Below are 19,861 nucleotides of genomic sequence, written 5' to 3'. Positions count from 1 at the left end.
TTATCACAGTCCGGTGATACCTATCAGGGGTGATCAGTCCCCTCCGTACCACCGCTTACACTCGTGGGCTTACACCCTTAAGCTCACACTATTAAGCCGGCTTTCCCTTCTACTCCGGCGATCTCTCAGACAGATTCTTTCTTACTCTCATCTGAACATCACATCCCAGGCATCCTTTTCTAGCCTTTACACTCACTTCAAACTTCTGAGCTTCGCATAGGGGGCTACCCCTCTTAACAACTGGTCTAAGGCTGGGTGTAAAGACAGACACCTCCTTATCTGCACGTGCTCAGCTCAGACCTCTCACACACTCACACTCTTTCATCACAGATGAGCACCTACTGTACTTTGATTCACTCCCTTAAATTCGGTAATCTATTCCGGAGCTCCGGTTGTGGCCATTCAACCGGACCCGTAAACAGATCCCAGGTTTCAGCACCAATTCTTGTAGGTAAAGATACCTCTGAATCCAATTGTGAGTCAAAGTACAGCAGTTTATTTAACAAAAGCCTGATTCAGAAAATCCAAAATAAGATTTATTTTTATCACCTTTAAATATCCTCACTAAATCAAGACCCTTGCACATTCTTACAATTCTGGTACAATAAAACAAAACATCACTTGGAACACAGATGCACGAAGAAATACTGAAAGCATTCTGATGTGCAATCTACATGTTTAATTATTTCTACAGCTCTGCCTTTGTAACCAACACAGGCAAGTACAAAATCAAATCTACTGTTTGCCTAAATGGTTAACTCTCCTCACAACTTTAAGATGCAATGTAATGCCACCTTTCCCACTTGGCAGAATTCAAATCTCTGTCTGATCCCTACCTAATTTATTAAACTTAAAGCAATTCATTTTGATTGGCTATATCTATTACATCACCTGAGGGTCTCAATTACACAGTTACACCCTCTCTCTCTCTCTCTCTCTGTACCATACAGAGTCAGCCTGCTTGTCTCTTTTTTTAACCCTTTACTGGTGGGAGCTCACTGGCCTCTAATAAATTTGACCTGTTTGATTTGGGTGCCCCATGCCGTGACAAATCCCCTTCTCTCTCAAACAGTCATATAGTCATGCACAATTCCAAATACATAACTGCTATTAGCGTTCACCCCGCACCTCAGTAAAAGCCTATGTCAGGGTTCCCAGTTCCACTGACATACTTCTCTCTACTCTTTCTGCTTCCTCATCACATAACCTCCCCCGCAGCCCCGAAATTAACATTATCCAGCAACTTGCATAGTCAATTCCTTTCTGGGACACCGGCTGCTTCTATCTCACATATTCATTAAGAATATGACAAACCCAATCCTCCTCCGATCCGTACTTTGGCCAGAAGACAGACGGACTCCGGATTGCTTCTTTCACCCAAACAAGACAACAATATCCTCTCATTGTCGTCTTGTTTTTATCCCTAGTACAGCTACTAGTGCTCCAACCTTCCAACATCCTTCCCAACGAACTTTCTGGAGGGATGTTACCTGGGGCCCCAATCCTGACACCTTTCCCGGGGGACTTCTTCCAACTACCCCCATTTTTCCATGGTTTACCGACCACGACCCGGTCGCCAAGGCAATACTTAAAAGTCACTTTTCTTACCTTGGTCCGTGCACAGCGTTGCCCGACCACACGACGGTGCCTATCGTATCCCACTTACTCGTTCAGAACAACTTTCCTAGGATTCTTAACAGTCAGTGGCAGAGAAGCCCACCGATGAGCACCTGGGACCGTTCAATTTGGAACGGGACGCGTCTTCCCAGTTGCCACCGGCAACCTCCCTACCAGGGATGTTAGGATCCCGGACGAGCCCCCAATTGTGAGAAACACAGCTCACAGTTAAACAATTTAGTCAAGTCAAGTTCTGAAGGAGCAAGATTTTATTTGACGTTCTTGCAAGACCGGGTGTCTAGCGAAATAGGCACACCTCACATAGATTTACAGCACATTTTATACCTTTTTTACAAGCATTGTGATGGCTTTGCAATGTGATGTTCTCTCCTAATTGGTGGTCCCTGTCCCATCTATGTGTTGACATTCTCCTATTGGCTCGAGGTGCCCTAAGTTCCTATCCCATCTAACAATGTCTCCTGTTATCACAAGAGTGCATTAGCAAACTCATCCATCTTATCCAATACTGTTACATGTCCAGTTCAGATTGGCGGTAATCAATCCTTTGCCAACTTAATCACTGCTGTCCCAACCATCTCAGTGACCTTTTCCCCTTTTATGCTTAGTTGTAGAAACAACACATCTTGCAGACCATTTGCTTTTTATAACGTGGGCCTCTTACATTCCTGCAGGATGTGGTGTATGCTTCACTGCACATCACATCTCTGATGTTATCTCTACATTACAGGCAGTCTTTTTATTATCCCTAATTATTGCTGTGTTAGCAGCATCGAACCCTATGTCCTATGTTTGTGACTAAACTCACAGTTGTTTCCATAAAGTGGGTTATCAATATGCCTAACTATATCCAATCTATTTAACTTCAAGCTATTTCTCTATGCTCTACAAATATATGTGTTAACAACATCTTTACCTATTGCTCACAATAGTAAATAAGAACATAAGAAATAGGAGCAGGAGTAGGCCATCTAGCCCTTCGAGCCTGCCCCGCCATTCAGTAAGATCATGGCTGATCTGTCGTGGCTCAGTTCCACTTTCCCGCCCTCTCCCCATAACCCTTAATCCCCTCGCTTATCAAAAACCCATCAACCCACGTCTTAAAAATATTTAGCGAGGTAGCCTCCACCACTTCAACGGGCAGAGAATTCCAGAGATTCACCACCCTTTGAGTGAAGAAGTTCCTCCTCAACTCCGTTCTAAACCGCCCCCCCCTTTATCTTGAGGCTGTGCCCCCTAGTCCTACTGTCCTTTCTGAGCGGGAAGAGTCTCTCCACCTCTATCCTATCCACCCCATTCATCATCTTATATGTCTCAATGAGATCTCCCCTCATTCTTCTAAACTCTAACGAGTACAAGCCTAGTTTATTCAGCCTCTCCTCATAGTTCAACCCCCTCAACTCCGGCATCAGCCTAGTAAACCTCCTCTGCACTCCCTCCAAGGCCAAAATATCCTTGCATAAGTGCGGCGACCAAAACTGCACACAGTACTCCAGCTGCGGCCTCACCAGTGCCCTATACAGCTGCAGCAAGACCTCCCTACTTTTATATTCAATCCCCCTCGCTATGAAGGCCAGCATCCCATTTGCCTTCCTGACCACCTGCTGCACCTGCAGGCTGGGTTTTTGCAACTCATGCACAAGGACCCCGAGGTCCCTCTGCACCATCGCCTGCTGCACTTTCTCGCCACGTAAGTAATAGTCCTTCCTACCATTATTCCTACCAAAGTGGACCACCTCGCACTTGCCAACATTAAATTCCATTTGCCAGTTCCTGGCCCATTCGCCCAGCCTTTCTAGATCCTTCTGCAGACTCTCCACACCCTCCACACAATTTGCCGTTCCACCAATCTTGGTGTCATCAGCAAATTTCGACACCCTACACTCGGTTCCCTCCTCCAGATCATCTATATAAATGGTAAATAGCTGAGGCCCCAGCACCGACCCCTGGGGCACTCCACTAGTCACCAACCGCCAATCCGAATAGCACCCATTGACCCCCACTCTCTGCCTCCTATTTGACAGCCAATCCTCTATCCATACTAACACTCTACCCCCAACTCCATGCCCCCTGACCTTCTGTAATAACCTCTTGTGAGGTACCTTATCAAACGCCTTCTGAAAATCAAGAAAGACCACGTCCACTGGCTCTCCTCTATCCACCGCCCTAGACACATCCTCATAGAACTCCAATAAATTTGTCAGACACGACTTCCCCTTAACGAAACCGTGCTGTGTCTGCTCTATCAAGCAATTCCCCTCAAGATGCCTCGCTATTTCCTCCTTGATGACGGATTCTAACATTTTACCTACAACAGACGTTAAACTAACCAGCCTATAATTCCCTGCCTTTTGCCTGCCACCCTTCTTAAACAACGGCGTAACATTAGCCGTTTTCCAATCTTCCGGCACTTCCCCGGAATCCAGCGACGTTTGGAAAATAATCACCAAGGCATCCACTATCACCTCCGCCATTTCTTTCAGTACCCTTGGATGCATTCCATCCGGTCCTGGGGACTTGTCCACAATCAGTCCCTCCAGTCTGTCGAGCACCGCCTCTCTAGTAACAATAATGTCATTGAGACCCTCCTGTCCTACCATCTTTCCATCGCTAACACCCGGCAAATTATTCACGTCCTCCTCCGTGAAGACCGAAACAAAAAAGTTATTCAAGGCCTCAGCCATTTCCCCATCCCCTACCACTAAGTCCCCCCTCTCATCCTCTAAGGGTCCAACGTTCACCCTAGCCAGCCTCTTCCTTTTTATATATTTATAAAAACTCTTGCTATCCTTTTTTATATTAAGTGCTAGCCCAGCTTCATAGTTTATCCTAATACTCGTGTAAAATGATAGTGATCCTAGACAAAGGATATACACCAGCTGACATGGTGTATATGGATTTTAGCCAAGCGTTTGATAAGGTTCCCCATGGTAGGCTACTGCAGAAAATGCAGATCCATGAGATTGAGGATGATTTAGCAGTTTGGATCAGGAATTGGCTAGCTGATAGAAGACAGAGGGTGGTGGTTGATGGGAAATATTCAACCTGGAGTTCAGTTACAAATGATGTACCTCAGAGATGTTTTGGGGCCACTGCTGTTTGTCATTTTTATAAATGACCTAGATGAGGGTGTAGAAGGATGGATTAGTAAATTTGCTGACGACACCAAAGTCGGAGGAGTTGTAGACAGTGAGGATGGATGTTACAGTTTGCAGAGGGACATAGATAAGCTGCAGAGCTGGGCCGAGAGATGGCAAATGGAGTTTAATACGGAAAAGTGTGAGGTGATTCACTTTGGTAAGAGTAACAGGAGTACAGAATATAGGGCTAATGGAAGGACTCTTGGTAGTGTTGACGAGCAGACAGATCTTGGGGTACATGTGCATAGCTCCCTGAAAGTTGGCACCCAGGTTGATAGGATTGTTAAGAAGGCGTACGTTTGTTAGCTTTTATTGGTAGAGGGATTGAATTTCGGAGCTGTGAGAGGTCATGTTACAACTGTACAAAACTCCGGTGCAGCCGCACTTGGAGTATTGCATACAGTTCTGGTCGCCGCATTATAAGAAAGATGTGGAGGCATTGGAAAGAATGCAGAGGAGGTTTACCAGGATGTTGCCTGGTATGGTGGGAAGGTCTTATGAGGAAAGGCTGAGGGGCTTGAGGTTGTTTTCATTAGTGAGAAGGTTACAAAGTGACCTAATTGAGACATACAAGATGATCAGAGGATTGGATAGGGTGGACAGTGAGAGCCTTTTTCCTTGGATGGTGATGGCTAACATGAGGGCACATAGCTTTAGATTAAGGGGTGGTAGTTATAGGACGGATGTCAGAGGTAGGTTCTTTACTCAGAGGGTAGTAAGGGCATGAAATGCCCTGCCTGCAGCAGTTGTGGACTCACCAACTTTAAGGGCGTTCAAATGGTCAGTGGATAGGCATATGGATAACATTGGAATAGTTTAGGTTAGAGGGTCATTAGATTGGTTCCACTGGTCAGCGCAACATCGAGGGCCGAAGGGCCTGTACTGCACTGTAATGTTCTATGTTCTAAAATGCAGTCTGCAGGTGACTTTTCAGTACTGTAACATAATGAACAGTAATAATATTCTGGGAGTTTAATATATCACCAGAGAGCACTTGAACCACAGGGTAGCCACTCATTTACTCAACTTGCCCTGAAAGTAACGAGATTGGCACAAAAAGCCTCTATCAGGATTACATGCAATTAGCTGGTTCTGTCCTCTGGGACACAAACACTAATCCCCAAGAAATACAATTCAGAAAACTGAGGGAAAATAAAATGCTACTCAGTTTCTATCCACTCTTGCATGAAGACACATTTTTAGATTACAAGTCAATGCAAACCTAAAATAATCTTTTATCGTTTGCAAATAAAATGGAAAGCCAGGGTGACCTCCTGAAAGATATCAAACCAGATCATTCTCTACTGGCGCCACCCGGCCATGAATCTTGCATCACCACCACTATCACCCACCCCTGCCATCTTTGCTTCATCACCTTGTTACCCAGGCACTGGCACAGTTGGCTCAGAGTTTGGCCCTATATTTTTAAAAAAAAATCAATCCAGAGCTTGATGCAGTGCTGGTACATACTTTAGAACACAATCAACTGAGCTTTTTGTGCACAAAGTATCTCCCAAACACATGCTGCAACTCTTCCCCCAGACACACAATCGTCTCAATCTCTCTCCCTCACATACATACTCTTTCATACCCACGCAGGCTCAACAGCTTTTCATACAGTTACTCGCATAGACACGCTTATTTCTCCATTTCCCTCATGCACGCACACAATCTCAATCTCTGTCCCTCAAATACACACCTCAGTCACACACTTATCTCAATCTTTATTCCTAGCTTAGTTTTTATCGTGAAATCTCTTACACATTAATCAAACTGTTAAAACATTCCAACAAGGCAATGATCCTTAATGAAGTATGCACAGTAAGAAGTCTCACAACACTAGGTTAAAGTCCAACAGGTTTATTTTGAATCACAAGCTTTTGGAGCCTGCTCCTTCATTGAAGGATAATCTTTTATTCTCTCCATGTTTGGCTGAGTTTCCTCCGAGTGTTCCGGTTCCTCCCACAGTCCAATGATGTGCAGGTTAGGTTGATTGGCTATGGTAAATTGCCCCTTAGTGTCAGGGGGATTAGCAGGGCAAATATATGGGGTTACAGGGATAGGGCTTGGATGGGATTATTGTCAGTGCAAGCTTAATGGGCCGAATGGCCTCCTTTTGCAATGTAGGGATGCTGTGATTCTATGAATAATCTTACCTTCTTCAGTCTCACCAAATACTGACGTCCCTCATCCTCAGCATCATCTTGGTAAGCCTGCCTTGTACCCTTACCAGAGATTTGACATTCTTCCTGAAGTGTGGTGCTCAGTGTTATACACAATACTCCAGCTGAACCCTTCGGGACTTGTAATGGTTTAACAGGACTTCCTTGTGCATTACCTGAAAATATTAGTGAGATATTTTCTACCAGCCCCTTTTTCAAAATATCATAAACGCTACCCACCATTGAACAACACATCTTATAATGCAGCAGATGCTGGAAATAGAAAATAGAAAAAAATTGTAAATAAAAACCAGATCTTTTAGCATACTTTGCAGATAACTTTTTTCTTACATTTTGTCAAAAATTGATGCAGAGAAAATAAAGATTGTTATGTTAACAGGCACCATAATAAACTGAAACACGTGCAACCCTAAAAGTAATTGAGCAGTAGTTTTTGGAAAGACACGTGCAATGACAAAATTCCCTTCACCTCTATTCCAGAGCAAAAACTTATTTTGTCAGCCTTGTCAAGAGTTTTGCAAGTTTTTCAGCTCTTTGAGGTAACATCAGAACTCTGGGCAAATGTCCATGGCTATAATTTCAGTTGGGGTGCATTTTGAACGAATTAAGCAACGAATTAAGCTCATACATTTATAATGTCACAATCTCTGTGGGGTATTATAAAATGTTTTATAGTCAATAGATTATTTTTGGAAGTACTTAAGTAAAAAATAGCTGCAAATCTGGATATAGTAACAGTCCACAAGAATTCAACCAAACAAATTCACAGCAGATTGCATCAATGTGATAGAAGTAAAACTCCAGGGAGCACCACTTTAATAACCAGCGTTATCAGCCTTCTGCAGTTTCTGTTCAAAATTGCATAATAGGCATCCATCCTAAACTAAGGGTGTTCTAAGATACAGTCATGGGCTAGATCCAGTGCAAGATCTTCTAACAGAAAGCCCTTATTGTTCTTTCTTCACAGCATGCCCATGTAAATGTTCTGCAGCCTATTTGGGTATGAATAATTAAAAATGAGCTTGGTTTCCATTTTTCTGCATCCTTTTCACTCTTGAATGATTTGAATTGTGGAGTCTTGCACCATTGCTTTTCAGGAAATGATTTATGTCCACTAGTCTAGACTTCCTCATAGCCCAATCAGTCTAAGCAGCAAGTAGCTGAATCATACAGATCAAGATGTTCTAATGTTTGCTCCTTCATCTGTAGACAGTTGGATGGCCTCAAGTGGGCTTATGGTATACAATTGCACTCAAGCCAGAATAGAAGAATGATGCCACACTGCACTTTCTTTGTTTGCAAAATGAATAAGGGAGGGGATGGAATTTCCAGAATGACCATTGTACCCTATTTGCTCCATAGATGCATCAACTGTCAGTGGAAACAATTTAAAACAAGCTAACTCCTTAATATGCTAATCGGGACCTAACACCCCAAAGTCAACCTGGGTGCAGAAGGACAAAACAGGCTCTTTGGTTTTCACTTACCTTCATTTGCAGTTAGAAAGGGACTGACTTTCATTGTTCCACAGCAATTTTTTTCCTTTCATGTTATCTCCACCACTTTCCCAGGAAATATCTGCAGGACAGTGCAACATCCAAGCTAGATGATGTTGAGGAGACCCATTACAGTACATGGTTTCGAAAGCCCAGTTGGTGTCTGTAGCTCACTGGTATTATTGAAATACAGTCCAATTTGGAGCAGGCCATGGAACCCCAACCTTTAAGCCTACATTTCAACGCTTCACAAATTTAGAGCTGATTCCCAAAAATAGCCCCCAGCAGCTGAGTTTGAAAATTCTGAACATTATTTAGCATTTAAGTGCCCCCAGGTGCTATTGAGCAAGAGCAGGATTTGTTCATGTGCATTACCCTCCATGGTTATCGACAGCAAAAACCCTGCTCACTGTCAACAAAGGAATGACAACTTGGGCAAAATACCAGAGGAAAACTGATATCTATATTTGTCCAGCTAGAGGTCAATGCTTTCCTTCATAAGTTAGGAGCAAAGGCGAGGGGAACAAATTTTCTGAAAGGAAAATGCTGTTTCATTGTCAAGATGATTATTTTGCAATGTACACAGTAATAAAAAGGTGCATTTATCATTCACATCAGACATTGTAGCATAGAAAAAAAAACTAAGTGAAGAATGTTTCCAAGATTCATTTTAATAACATCAATACTGGTTAGAATTGACAGAACAGACAATATGGTTTGCCAAACAAAGGAATGTAATTTACATAAAGTTTAAAGTGGCCATTTCCATTGATTGTGAGGGGCTTCTTCTATTAATGGTTCCCAAGGTTTCCAGTTGACCATTTTATATGCCAGAGAAAGCTCACTCTCAGCCTGAAATTGAAATATTAATCAGTGACCAAAGATATTCTAATGCCATTCCAAACAACATTTTAGTATTTCAATTGAGCTTTGTTTTTCAACTCCTGCCCAAATAAATAAGACTAACTGTTTACAATCACTACTTTAGTCTTAAAAGTGATGAGCTTAGAAAGATTTCAGGGATTATGATTAAATTATTTATTACCGTCCAGAAGTATTTACAACATACTTAGCCATTCACAAGTCAGATCTGATAAGAATACTTTTTATTTGAAGCTTCCCAAACAAAAAATAAATGTTCTGCTCCAGCCTACCAGCTTTTAATCCTTCACCAAGATTAATAACTCAATCTCAAAAAAGCATCACAATGTTGAATAACGTTTAAATTATTTTTTCTTTGATCTGTAATATCTTGCCATTAATAATGAAACTGCAATATGAAGTTAAAAAGGGGCACAGTTGGATAAATGATTGCAAACTAATATGAGGAAATAAGTATTTTGTATTATCAGTTTCCAACATTTTAATGCAATGGTTGTTTTGTTTATTCTGAATGGCTCAGAATTTACACATCACACATACCACGTATTTCCCTCTAATTAACATGTATTCATGAACAAATCTCAAGTGATGTCACCAGTCAACAATTCTGCATCATTGTATTTAAAGAGTGTTGAATATTTGACCAGCACTGTCATCGGAATACATTATGGAAATAGTTTATTTAAATTTGATTTGGACATGGACTGCTTCAGTAACTATGTTGTTGTGAATGGTGCTGAACGTTGTGCCATCAGTGAACATGCCCACTCCTGACTTTATGATGGAAGGAAGGTGGAGTGGTAATACATTCTTTCCGAGAGTTATTGAGATGCGATCAGCTGAATGGCCTCCTTCTGCACTGTATGAATTCTATGGATTCGATGTTAAAAACGTGTGGGCTGGATAGAGTGGATAAAGAGAAACTACTCGCAAAAGGATTGAGGACAAGAGGGTACAGATTTAAAGTGATTTACAAGAGAAGCAAACGTGATGTGAGAAAGACCCTTTTCACACGAGTGATTTGTGTCTGGAATGCGCTGCCTGGAAGTCTAGTGGTGGCAGGTTCAATCAAGGCATTCAAGAGGCCATTGGATGATTATAGAAACGATGTGCAAGGATCCGAGGAAAAGGCAGGAGAATGGCATTGAGTCACACTGCTCATTGGAGAGCCTGTGCTGACATGATGGGCCATTCATCCTCCTTCTATATGGTAACATTTCTGTGATATTTTCTTCTCTGCCAAAATGCAAATTCAGTTTTGGGGTCTAATTTTGCAGTATTTAGAACCATTCAGTAGCTCATCTAAATGATATTTCTGCATGTATGGCTCTTAATCATGGGTGTGGACTAGCTATTCAACTATGGATGCATGACAACCAAGCTCAAATCCATTGTTATAAATATTAAGTTTGTTACGTTTTGGAACGTCTTTAATTTAGAATAAAATGGAAGAAATAAGGGGTCATGTGAACTGTTCTTAATTCTGCCTGACAACAAGCTTGGGTATCTTGGTTTTAAAGATTAAGAGGATCCAGGTTATCTTACAGTGAAGAAGGTGCAAGATATTCATATCTGTAAACAGTAACCAGGGTACCTGTGTTGACGGTGGATAGACTGTTAGTTAGACTGATTGGAAGGTTCTCCTATCTTGGCTAAAGGTTATAATCTCCAGTTTGTCCTTAACTTGAAAGTCAGTTCAGAGAATAGAAATTACGCAGCTGGAAAAGGCAAAAGGAAACGAGTCACCAGAAGCTGAGAATACCTCTAGACTGATTTCTAGAGAATGGCGTGTCTGCTTAAGGGACAAAGTATAACCATGAGGAATACATTGTCACTTTAAAAGTTAATGGGGGATCTTTTAGTAGTTTAGAATATATGTTGCCTATTGAATAGTATTTTGATAATATTGTTTAGTTTGGTTACAGTAAAACTCTTGAAACTTGAAAGCTTATCAAGTGACTCTTCCAGTCAGCCACTGGAAATTTTGAATATCTTTTGAAAAATCAGTGTTTACATGAATCTTAACACTGCCTTCACAAAAAAAATTACTCACTGGATTTCTAATTAGGAACACTGAATAGTGTTTAGCAGGGGCAGTCAGGCTGTGCCTCCTGAACCCAAGGTAGCAGAAACCAAGTTTACACACCCCCAGCCCAGATCAGTTAGCTGAGCGCAGATGTAGCACCCAAAATCCATGATGTGCATTCACCTGATTTTAAACGTCGGGTAAGTTGCAAATGTTAAAGACTATGTAGTTATATAATCCAAACAGAACTCTACAAACAAAATCTGGACTAAATAATTGCAGACAACAATGAACGAGATGCTAGATGACAATGATATTGTAGGATGGAGTCCTCTCTATTTCGAGAGGAAATTCCTAACATGGTAATTCTTTTTGTTGCTAGAAATCTGTACTAAATACATTCCACTTATTTTCTTCTAGAGCTTGAAATACTCCAGCAGTGACATACCTGTGAAATGACTTCCTCTATCTGCCCACAGTTGATTTTCTCTTCTAGTTTTTGAATATCATGCTCCTGCAATATATAACACAGAACACTTCTTTTGGGTATACCAGTGCTGTTAAGAAAGATGTTCCAAGATTTCAACCTAGTGATAGTGAAGGAATGGCAATATAGATCCAAGTCAGGATGGTGCGAGACTCGAAGGACAACTTGTAAGTGATAGCCGTCCATGCATTTGCTGCTCATGTTCTTGTCGGTGGTAGAGATCACAAGTTTGGAAGATGTTGTTGAAGAAGGTTTGGCAAATTGCTTCAGAACATCTTATAAATGGTGCACATGCAGCCATTGTCCACCGGTGCTGGTGGGGAATGTTTAATGTGATGGATGGAGTGCTGGTCAAGGAGCTTGTTTTCCCCTCCAATGTCTTGAATGTTGTTGGAGCTACACATATTCAGGCAAGTGAAGAGTATTTCAACACACTCCTGACTTATGCATTGTGGTTGGTGGTGGGGTTTGGAAAGTCAGGAGGCGAGTTACTCACCATAGAATTCTGAGCTTCAGATCTTTTGTAGTCATAGTATTTATGTAGCTAGTCCAGCTAAGCTTCTGGTCAATTTCAACTACCCAGAATGCTGAATTCAACAATGACAATGACATTCAACATTAAGGGAAAATTGTGAGATTCTCTCTTGCTGCAGATAGTTATTGCCTGGTGTTTGTGTGGTGAGAATATGAATTGTTATTTAACAGCATAAGCCTGAACGTTGTCTTTGTCTTGCACATGTTTGGCTGCTGGGTAATGAAATAAATCTGAACCTATCACAGACTGTAAAACAAGACACGCTAAGTAAAGGGATTCAGAGTGGCTCAGCAAAATCACTTACACATATAAAGTATACTTCTGGTAAAATGAGTATTACTATTAAGAAAAAAACGTTCCTTTCTTTAGATACAGCTTTCAGTATCGCTTTATTAACCTTGATCTCTACAGTTGTCCAAAAGGTATGTACGATATTCAAATGTTTTCTCCCAATAAACAGTGAAAAATGCTTTTCATTTGCTGTACAACATGCATTTTCAATTATTTTAATGCCATAAGCTAAGTGATATATCACATTTTTAAAATCAATTCTGCAAAACTTAAGATTTTGAAGGGCTGGGTTACAGACCTTGAAAAATACTCAAATGAAACATAGCCAATCCACTTGGCAAACAATACACTATCCATTAAAAACATGCAGTCAGTTAAATCAAACTACCTTACCGATTTTACCAAGTTAAACCGTTCGTTGATGGTCTGCTCAGTGTACTTCCTATAGGCTGCATCCTGAGGGATGGATTGCAGGACAGTAAGAATTCTGGAGTACAAAATTCTCAATGTCTGAAAGTAAACAACAAAAAATATTGGAGCTTTCACTCTCACATGACTTATTTCTCTTTCAGTCTTCCCAAACTTTCACTGGCAAGCGTGACAGGCAGCAGGGAAGTTTCTGCCAGCCTCATCAGATAGCTGTTTACATTGTTCACTCGACTCCAGTTTTCCCTTTTGCCAAGAAACATTCATCTCCTACCTGCTGCCCCCCCCCGTTTCTATACCTGTTTGAAATTAGGGACTATTCCAGGGATATAATTAAGTTTAAAACTAGTGGCAGTAATAGATTCCATTTAGTTGTGCAAGTTAAAAGAAGTAAAGCAAAGTTTATTTATTAATCACAAGGGAAGCTTACATTAACACTGCAATGAAGCCACTGCAAAATTACCCTAGTTGCCACACGAAGGTGCCTGCTTGAGTACACTGGGGGAAAATTCAGTATGGTCAATCCACCTAAATAGCACGACTTTCAGACTGTGGGAGGAAACTAGAGCACCTGGAGGAAACCCACACAGATACAAGGAGAACATGCAAACTCCACACAGACAGTGACCTAAGCCGGGAACCAAAACCGGGTCCCTGGAGCTGTGTGGCAGGGAAAACAATGTGGTATGAGAATAAAATATGAAAAGAGGATAAGGTTAAATGTTGGGAAGTACTTTTTTTCAGTGTTTTCCATTATGCAGCACATAAGAACATAAGAAATAGGGGCAGGAGTAGGCCATCCAGCCCCTCGAGCCTGCCCCGCCATTCAATAAGATCATGGCTGATCTGTCGTGGCTCAGTTCCACATTCCCGCCCTCTCCCCATAACCCTTAATCCCCTTGCCTATCAAAAACCTATTAACCCACGTCTTAAAAATATTGAGCGAGGCAGCCTCCACCACTTCAACGGGCAGAGAATTCCAGAGATTCACCACCCTTTGAGTGAAGAAGTTCCTCCTCAACTCCGTTAAAACCGCCCCCCCTTTATCTTGAGGCTGTGCCCTCTAGTCCTACTGTCCTTTGAGCGGGAAGAGCCTCTCCACCTCTATCCTATCCATCCCATTCAACATCTTATATGTCTCAATGAGATCCCCCCTCATTCTTCTAAACTCTAACGAGTACAAGCCTAGTTTATTCAGCCTCTCCTCATAGTTCAACCCCCTCAACTCCGGTATCAGCCTAGTAAACCTCCTCTGCACTCCCTCCAAGGCCAAAATATCCTTGCGTAAGTGCGGCAACCAAAACTGCACACAGTACTCCAGCTGCGGCCTCACCAGTGCCCTATACAGCTGCAGCAAGACCTCCCTACTTTTATATTCAATCCCCCTCGCTATGAAGGCCAGCATCCCATTCGCCTTCCTGACCACCTGCTGCACCTGCAGGCTGGGTTTTTGCGACTCATGCACAAGGACCCCGAGGTCCCTCTGCACCGTCGCATGCTGCAGTTTTTCGCCACGTAAGTAATAGTCCTTCCTACCATTATTCCTACCAAAGTGGACAACCTCGCATTTGCCAACGTTAAATTCCATTTGCCAGTTCCTGGCCCATTCGCCCAGCCTTTCTAGATCCTTCTGCAGACTCTCCACACCCTCCGCACAATTTGCCGTTCCACCAATCTTGGTGTCATCAGCAAATTTCGACACCATACGCTCGGTTCCCTCCTCCAGATAATCTGTATAAATCTAAATAGCTGAGGCCCCAGCACCGACCCCTGGGGCACTCCACTAGTCACCAACCGCCAATCCGAATAGCACCCACTGACCCCCACTCTCTGCCTCCTATTTGACAACCAATCCTCTATCCACGCTAACACCCTACCCCCAACTCCATGTCCCCTGACCTTCTGTAATAACCTCTTGTGAGGCACCTTGTCAAACGCCTTCTGAAAATCAAGAAAGACCACATCCACCGGCTCTCCTCTATCCACCGCCCCAGACACATCCTCATAGAACTCCAATAAATCCGTTAGACATGACTTCTCCTTAACGAAACCGTGCTGCGTCTGCTCTATCAAACAATTCTCCTCAAGATGCCTCGCTATTTTCTCCTTGATCACGGATTCTAACATTTTTCCTACAACAGACGTTAAACTAACCGGCCTATAATTCCCTGCCTTTTGCCTGCCACCCTTCTTAAACAACGGCGTAACATTAGCCGTTTTCCAATCTTCCGGCACTTCCCCAGAATCCAGCGACGTTTGGAAAATAATCACCAAGGCATCCACTATCACCTCCGCCATTTCTTTCAGAACCCTTGGACGCATTCCATCTGGTCCTGGTGACTTGTCCACAATCAGTCCCTCCAGTCTGTCGAGCACCGCCTCTCTAGTAACAATAATGTCATTCAGGCCCTCCACTCCTGCCATCTTTCCATCACTAACACCCAGCAAATTATTCACGTCCTCCTCCGTGAAGACCGAAACGAAGCACAGCGGTGGCACAGTGGTTAGCACTGCTGCATTACAGCACCAGGGACCAAGGTTCGATTTCTGACTTGGGTCACTGACAGTCTGCAGTTTGCACCTTCTATCCATGTCTGCATAGGTTTCGTCCGGGTACTCTGGTTTCTTCCCACAGAAAGATGCGTTGATTAGGTGCATTGGCCATGCTAAATTTCCCTCAGTGTACAAACAGGCACCGGAGTGTGGCAACTAGGGAGTTTTCACAGTAACTCCTTTGCAGTGTTAATGTAAGCCTACTTGTGACACTAATAAATAAACTTAAAAAAACAAAAAGCATGAACTCACTGCATCGTTCTAAAAGGAATTGGAAAGGTTCCAGACAGTTGAGGAGATCCCCAGTTACCGATGATAAATGGAGGGATAGCTGTAATTTCATAGTTGTTTTGAAATAAATTAACTTAGTGTCTTTAACAGGCGAGTATGAAAAATAGCATTCATAAATTTACATCTTACCATGCTGACACTGCTGCTCTAATGCACTGTGTCTCTAATCACCGTCAACCATTTTCTTTAAAGTCTTAATGAAGGGGCAGTTGCCTTGAATTAAACCCCAAACATTGCCAGTTGAAACCAAAATGAAAGCACTCAAACAATTAATGTAGTATCACCTAGGAATATATTCCAGATACGTTTTCTTCGTAGGGCAGAACTCCAACATTCAAGCTACCTTACCATAACATGCACTAGCTTTTGAATAGCATACAAATATCAGTCTTTAATTGGGAAGCACACCACTAATTGTTTAATAATAGAACTTGGAAAAAAACAAATCCCAATTTCTCACCAACTGCAAAGTCATCTCACTATGTTTATCCCATCGACAAATCGCTCAGAAAAATTAAATTACAGAATAAATGCTTCTTGAAAGTCTCAATGTTAATTTACTGCAAGTCTAACCACCTAGATTAGTTCTTTCTTCCAGCATTATTCTGACCAGACAGTCCAGTCACTTTCAGTACATCAGAAAAGGCTGTTTTCTCTCTTTCTCTTTAGTCAACACTGAAGAAATATATTTTTCAAAAGGGAGCTGATGTTTGAATTCCAATCATATTTGTTTTCTTACATGGGATTTATAGTAAAGAATTTAACATTGACAAATACTGTACTGGATCATACCTTAATCCATGCATATATATTTTACAACACAGAATCATACATGATACAGAACTCAAGACAAAACAAAACAAAAACACACCTCATGAGGACTCTGGGCCACAGCAAGACCCACCAACCCAGTCGTCTGCAGAATAGAAAACAAAGATTAATAGATTGATTCCAGATTCATATTGGAATTGAAACATTAACTATTTCTCTCCAAGATTCTGCGAGACAAGTTTTTCCAACATTTGCAGAACTTTATTTTTATTTTAAAATTAATGCAATGCTTCCTCAAAGATGTTTTGGCCTCCAAAACATTCCCCATATTTCGCTCAGTCATCTTCCTCCTACACTTTTTTCTCTCCCATATCTATCTCTCCCTCTCTTGCTTTTCTCAATAATGTCTTTCTCTGTCATTCCCACTTCTCGCTGTGCCCTTTATAGCTCTTTCCCTTGTTTATTTCCCCTGAATTGTTGCTCCTCTTTATATTGCAATCATTTCCCCTAAATTTATCCTTTTTCCCCCTCAATCTCCACGTTTTTCTTTGCTATATTAGTTTTAATCTCTCATTCTTCCATATCACTATTCACGCTTCACAAAAATATATTCTGCTCCTGTGGTTCTAATTTTTTTTAGTCTATGATTTTCTCTTGACTATCCCCTATGTCTTTATTCCCCCACACATTCATCACTCTGTCCATCCATCTCCTGCATATTTATTTCTATCCCAATTTTTCCCTTGTATATTTCTCTCCTTCTCTTTCTCTTGTATGTTTGTATTCCCCCTTTATCTCTCTCCCCTCTCTATATTTTATCTCTAATATTTCTTTATATATATTTATATTTCAGTCTTTTTCTCTCCCTCTCTGTACTTCTCTTCCCCTTTGTGTCTTTTTCTCTATAAATATTTCTCTCTCTACCCTGCCCTCTCCATATATCCATCTATGCGCATTTCTCTCCTTGACCTCCACTCACTTTCTTCAGGGTTCCGGCCATTGCTGCCGCGGTGCACTATGGGATCGCCCCTAGGCCGGTGAATCGAGCATCGAGTGATATCGCGAGATGCAGACTCGATCAGAGGAGCTGGAGGACGATCAGCGGTACAGCGCGTGGATCAGAGCTGAAGCGGCGCTGGGGGGAGAGGAAGCGGCAAGTGGATCAGGGCCCGAGGCCCGGTGCTCAGCGCTCGCTAATCAGCCGCAGGAGGAGGCCATTCAGCCCCTCGAGCCTGCTCCGATATTCAATTACCGCATGGCGGAGCTGATTGTGGCCTCAGCTCCACATTCTGCTAGAACACGCCAAAAATCTATCTACCTCTGCTTAAAGTGAACCAGAGACGGAGTGCGCAGCCCTGGGGGAGTGGGGGCGGGCTCTCGGAGTCCTGGGGATAGAGGCGGGGCCTCGGAGTGAGTGGCAGGCCCTGGAAGATAGAGGCGGGGCCCTGGCAGAGAGAGGCGGGGCCTCGGAGGGAGTGGCAGGCCCTGGAAGATAGAGGCGGTGCATCGAGGGAGGGGCGGGGCCATGTAAGATAGAGGCGGGGTCTCAGAGGGAGGGGCGGGGCCATGGAAGATTGAGGCGGGGCCTTGGCAGGAGGGACAGAACCCTGGAAGGTAGCGGTGGGGCCTTGGAGGGAGGGGTAGGACTCTGGGAAATAGAGGCGGGACCTTGAGTGTGAGGGTGGGGTCTGGCAGATAGGCCCTGGGGAAAGGAGTGGGGTCTGGAAGATGGGACGGGGGCCCTGGGAGAACAGGGTTAGGGGTGTGAAGCCAGGGTCAGTGAAGGAGCAAGGTCCAGAGGGTAGGAGAGGGGTGGGCAAGATCGGTGTTGAAGGTTTGGTGTGATGGGCAATGTACAATGAGTGGTGGGGAGAACTGTGGACTAAGACTGAACCTGTCTTTGACCTCCAATGTCCCTGACATGTCAGTAGCACTGTATCTGATAGAGGTGCCCCTTAGTGATTGAACCACCCTAGCGCAAACCCTACCTACCTCAAACAGATCTGACCAGGACTTCAGTGACCTACCTGGTTCTGGCTGAAGTTCCTGAAAAACATGGCTGACTTTTCTGCCCTCTCTTGTGGTTTGTGCAGAAACCTGTGTGAGCTTTCCATTGCTTTTGTGACATCTAAAACACCTAATTTCCCACCTTCCCCTGTGCTTCATTAATACATTATTACTTTCACAGATGTCAAACATAAGCATTTTATAGCCTTCCTTTCCTTGCTCTAGCAGTGTTTTCCTAACCCAAATTAACATACAGTATTTGTTTCTTAACAGCCTGATGTATTTTTTGTTAAAGACTCCCTGTACTTCCTTGCATTCTTGGTGTTTTGCAAATGTCACAAAATGTGCACTGATACAGAGCTTATGAATGAAGCAATGAATGAATCACAAAGTTGTGTGCATGCTGAGAATTTGTGGGCCTGCATGGAGAACACCAATATACATTGTGTGTTAATGGTAATCGATCTGCTCACTATTTTGACTTCTAATGTTAGAAACTTTGGAAGTCAATTGCAAGTTGTAACATCATCTTTCTGTTCATATTAAAATATGTATTATCTTACAAAATAAACTAGTTGTAGCTACAAAGGTTAGTCATCTGTAAGTTAAAAATATGCATGCATGTAGCAACTTTCACAGCCTCCAGATATCTCAGGGATTTGTTAATTGTACTTCTGAATTTGGGAATAACAAGATCCTGCAAACGGTACTGAGATACATTGCAAGATTATCTATTTTGACATTGGTATTGACAACAACACCAGTTGACTTGCTGTTTTCCCTTCCCTTGGTTATTTAACATTAAAGAACTTGGCATGTTCACTTCATTATATTGAATCAGAGATTCATTTATTTGAAAACACAGAAGGTTAGCAGGTGCTAAAACTCTTTCCTATTGCCATCAATTGATATAGATGCATTGACAAATAGGAACACCAAGTCTGAAGAACAGAAACATCACACAGCACATTCTCCAAAAGGAACTACATGCAGTTCATAAAGACTACATCTACTTTAACCAAAAGAGAAAATGTTGGAAAATCTCAGCAGGTCTGGCAGCATCTGTAAGGAGAGAAAAGAGCTGATGTTTCAAGTCCAGCTGACCCTTTGTCAAAGGATGTCTATCACAACAAACAAT

The 19,861-nt window shown here is 42.5% G+C and overlaps 1 protein-coding gene across 1 annotated transcript; it reads right to left on the bottom strand.

Moving 5' to 3' along the window:
* Window positions 1-9,107: 9,107 nt before the first annotated feature.
* Window positions 9,108-18,010, bottom strand: ndufa5 (NADH:ubiquinone oxidoreductase subunit A5). Its single transcript, XM_080190791.1, has 5 exons — window positions 17,696-18,010; window positions 16,817-16,861; window positions 13,069-13,185; window positions 11,811-11,876; window positions 9,108-9,306 (listed from the first exon to the last, which is right to left on the bottom strand). The coding sequence occupies exons 1-5, from the start codon at window positions 17,714-17,716 to the stop codon at window positions 9,205-9,207; spliced, it is 351 nt and encodes a 116-aa protein (XP_080046917.1). The 5' UTR covers window positions 17,717-18,010; the 3' UTR covers window positions 9,108-9,204.
* Between the last annotated feature and the right edge of the window lie 1,851 nt (window positions 18,011-19,861).

Source organism: Carcharhinus amblyrhynchos, chromosome 6 (assembly GCF_965287045.1).
Source record: "Carcharhinus amblyrhynchos chromosome 6, sCarAmb.v2.hapA, whole genome shotgun sequence".
NCBI lineage: Eukaryota > Metazoa > Chordata > Chondrichthyes > Carcharhiniformes > Carcharhinidae > Carcharhinus > Carcharhinus amblyrhynchos.
This window is presented reverse-complemented; position numbering and strand designations above follow the sequence as displayed.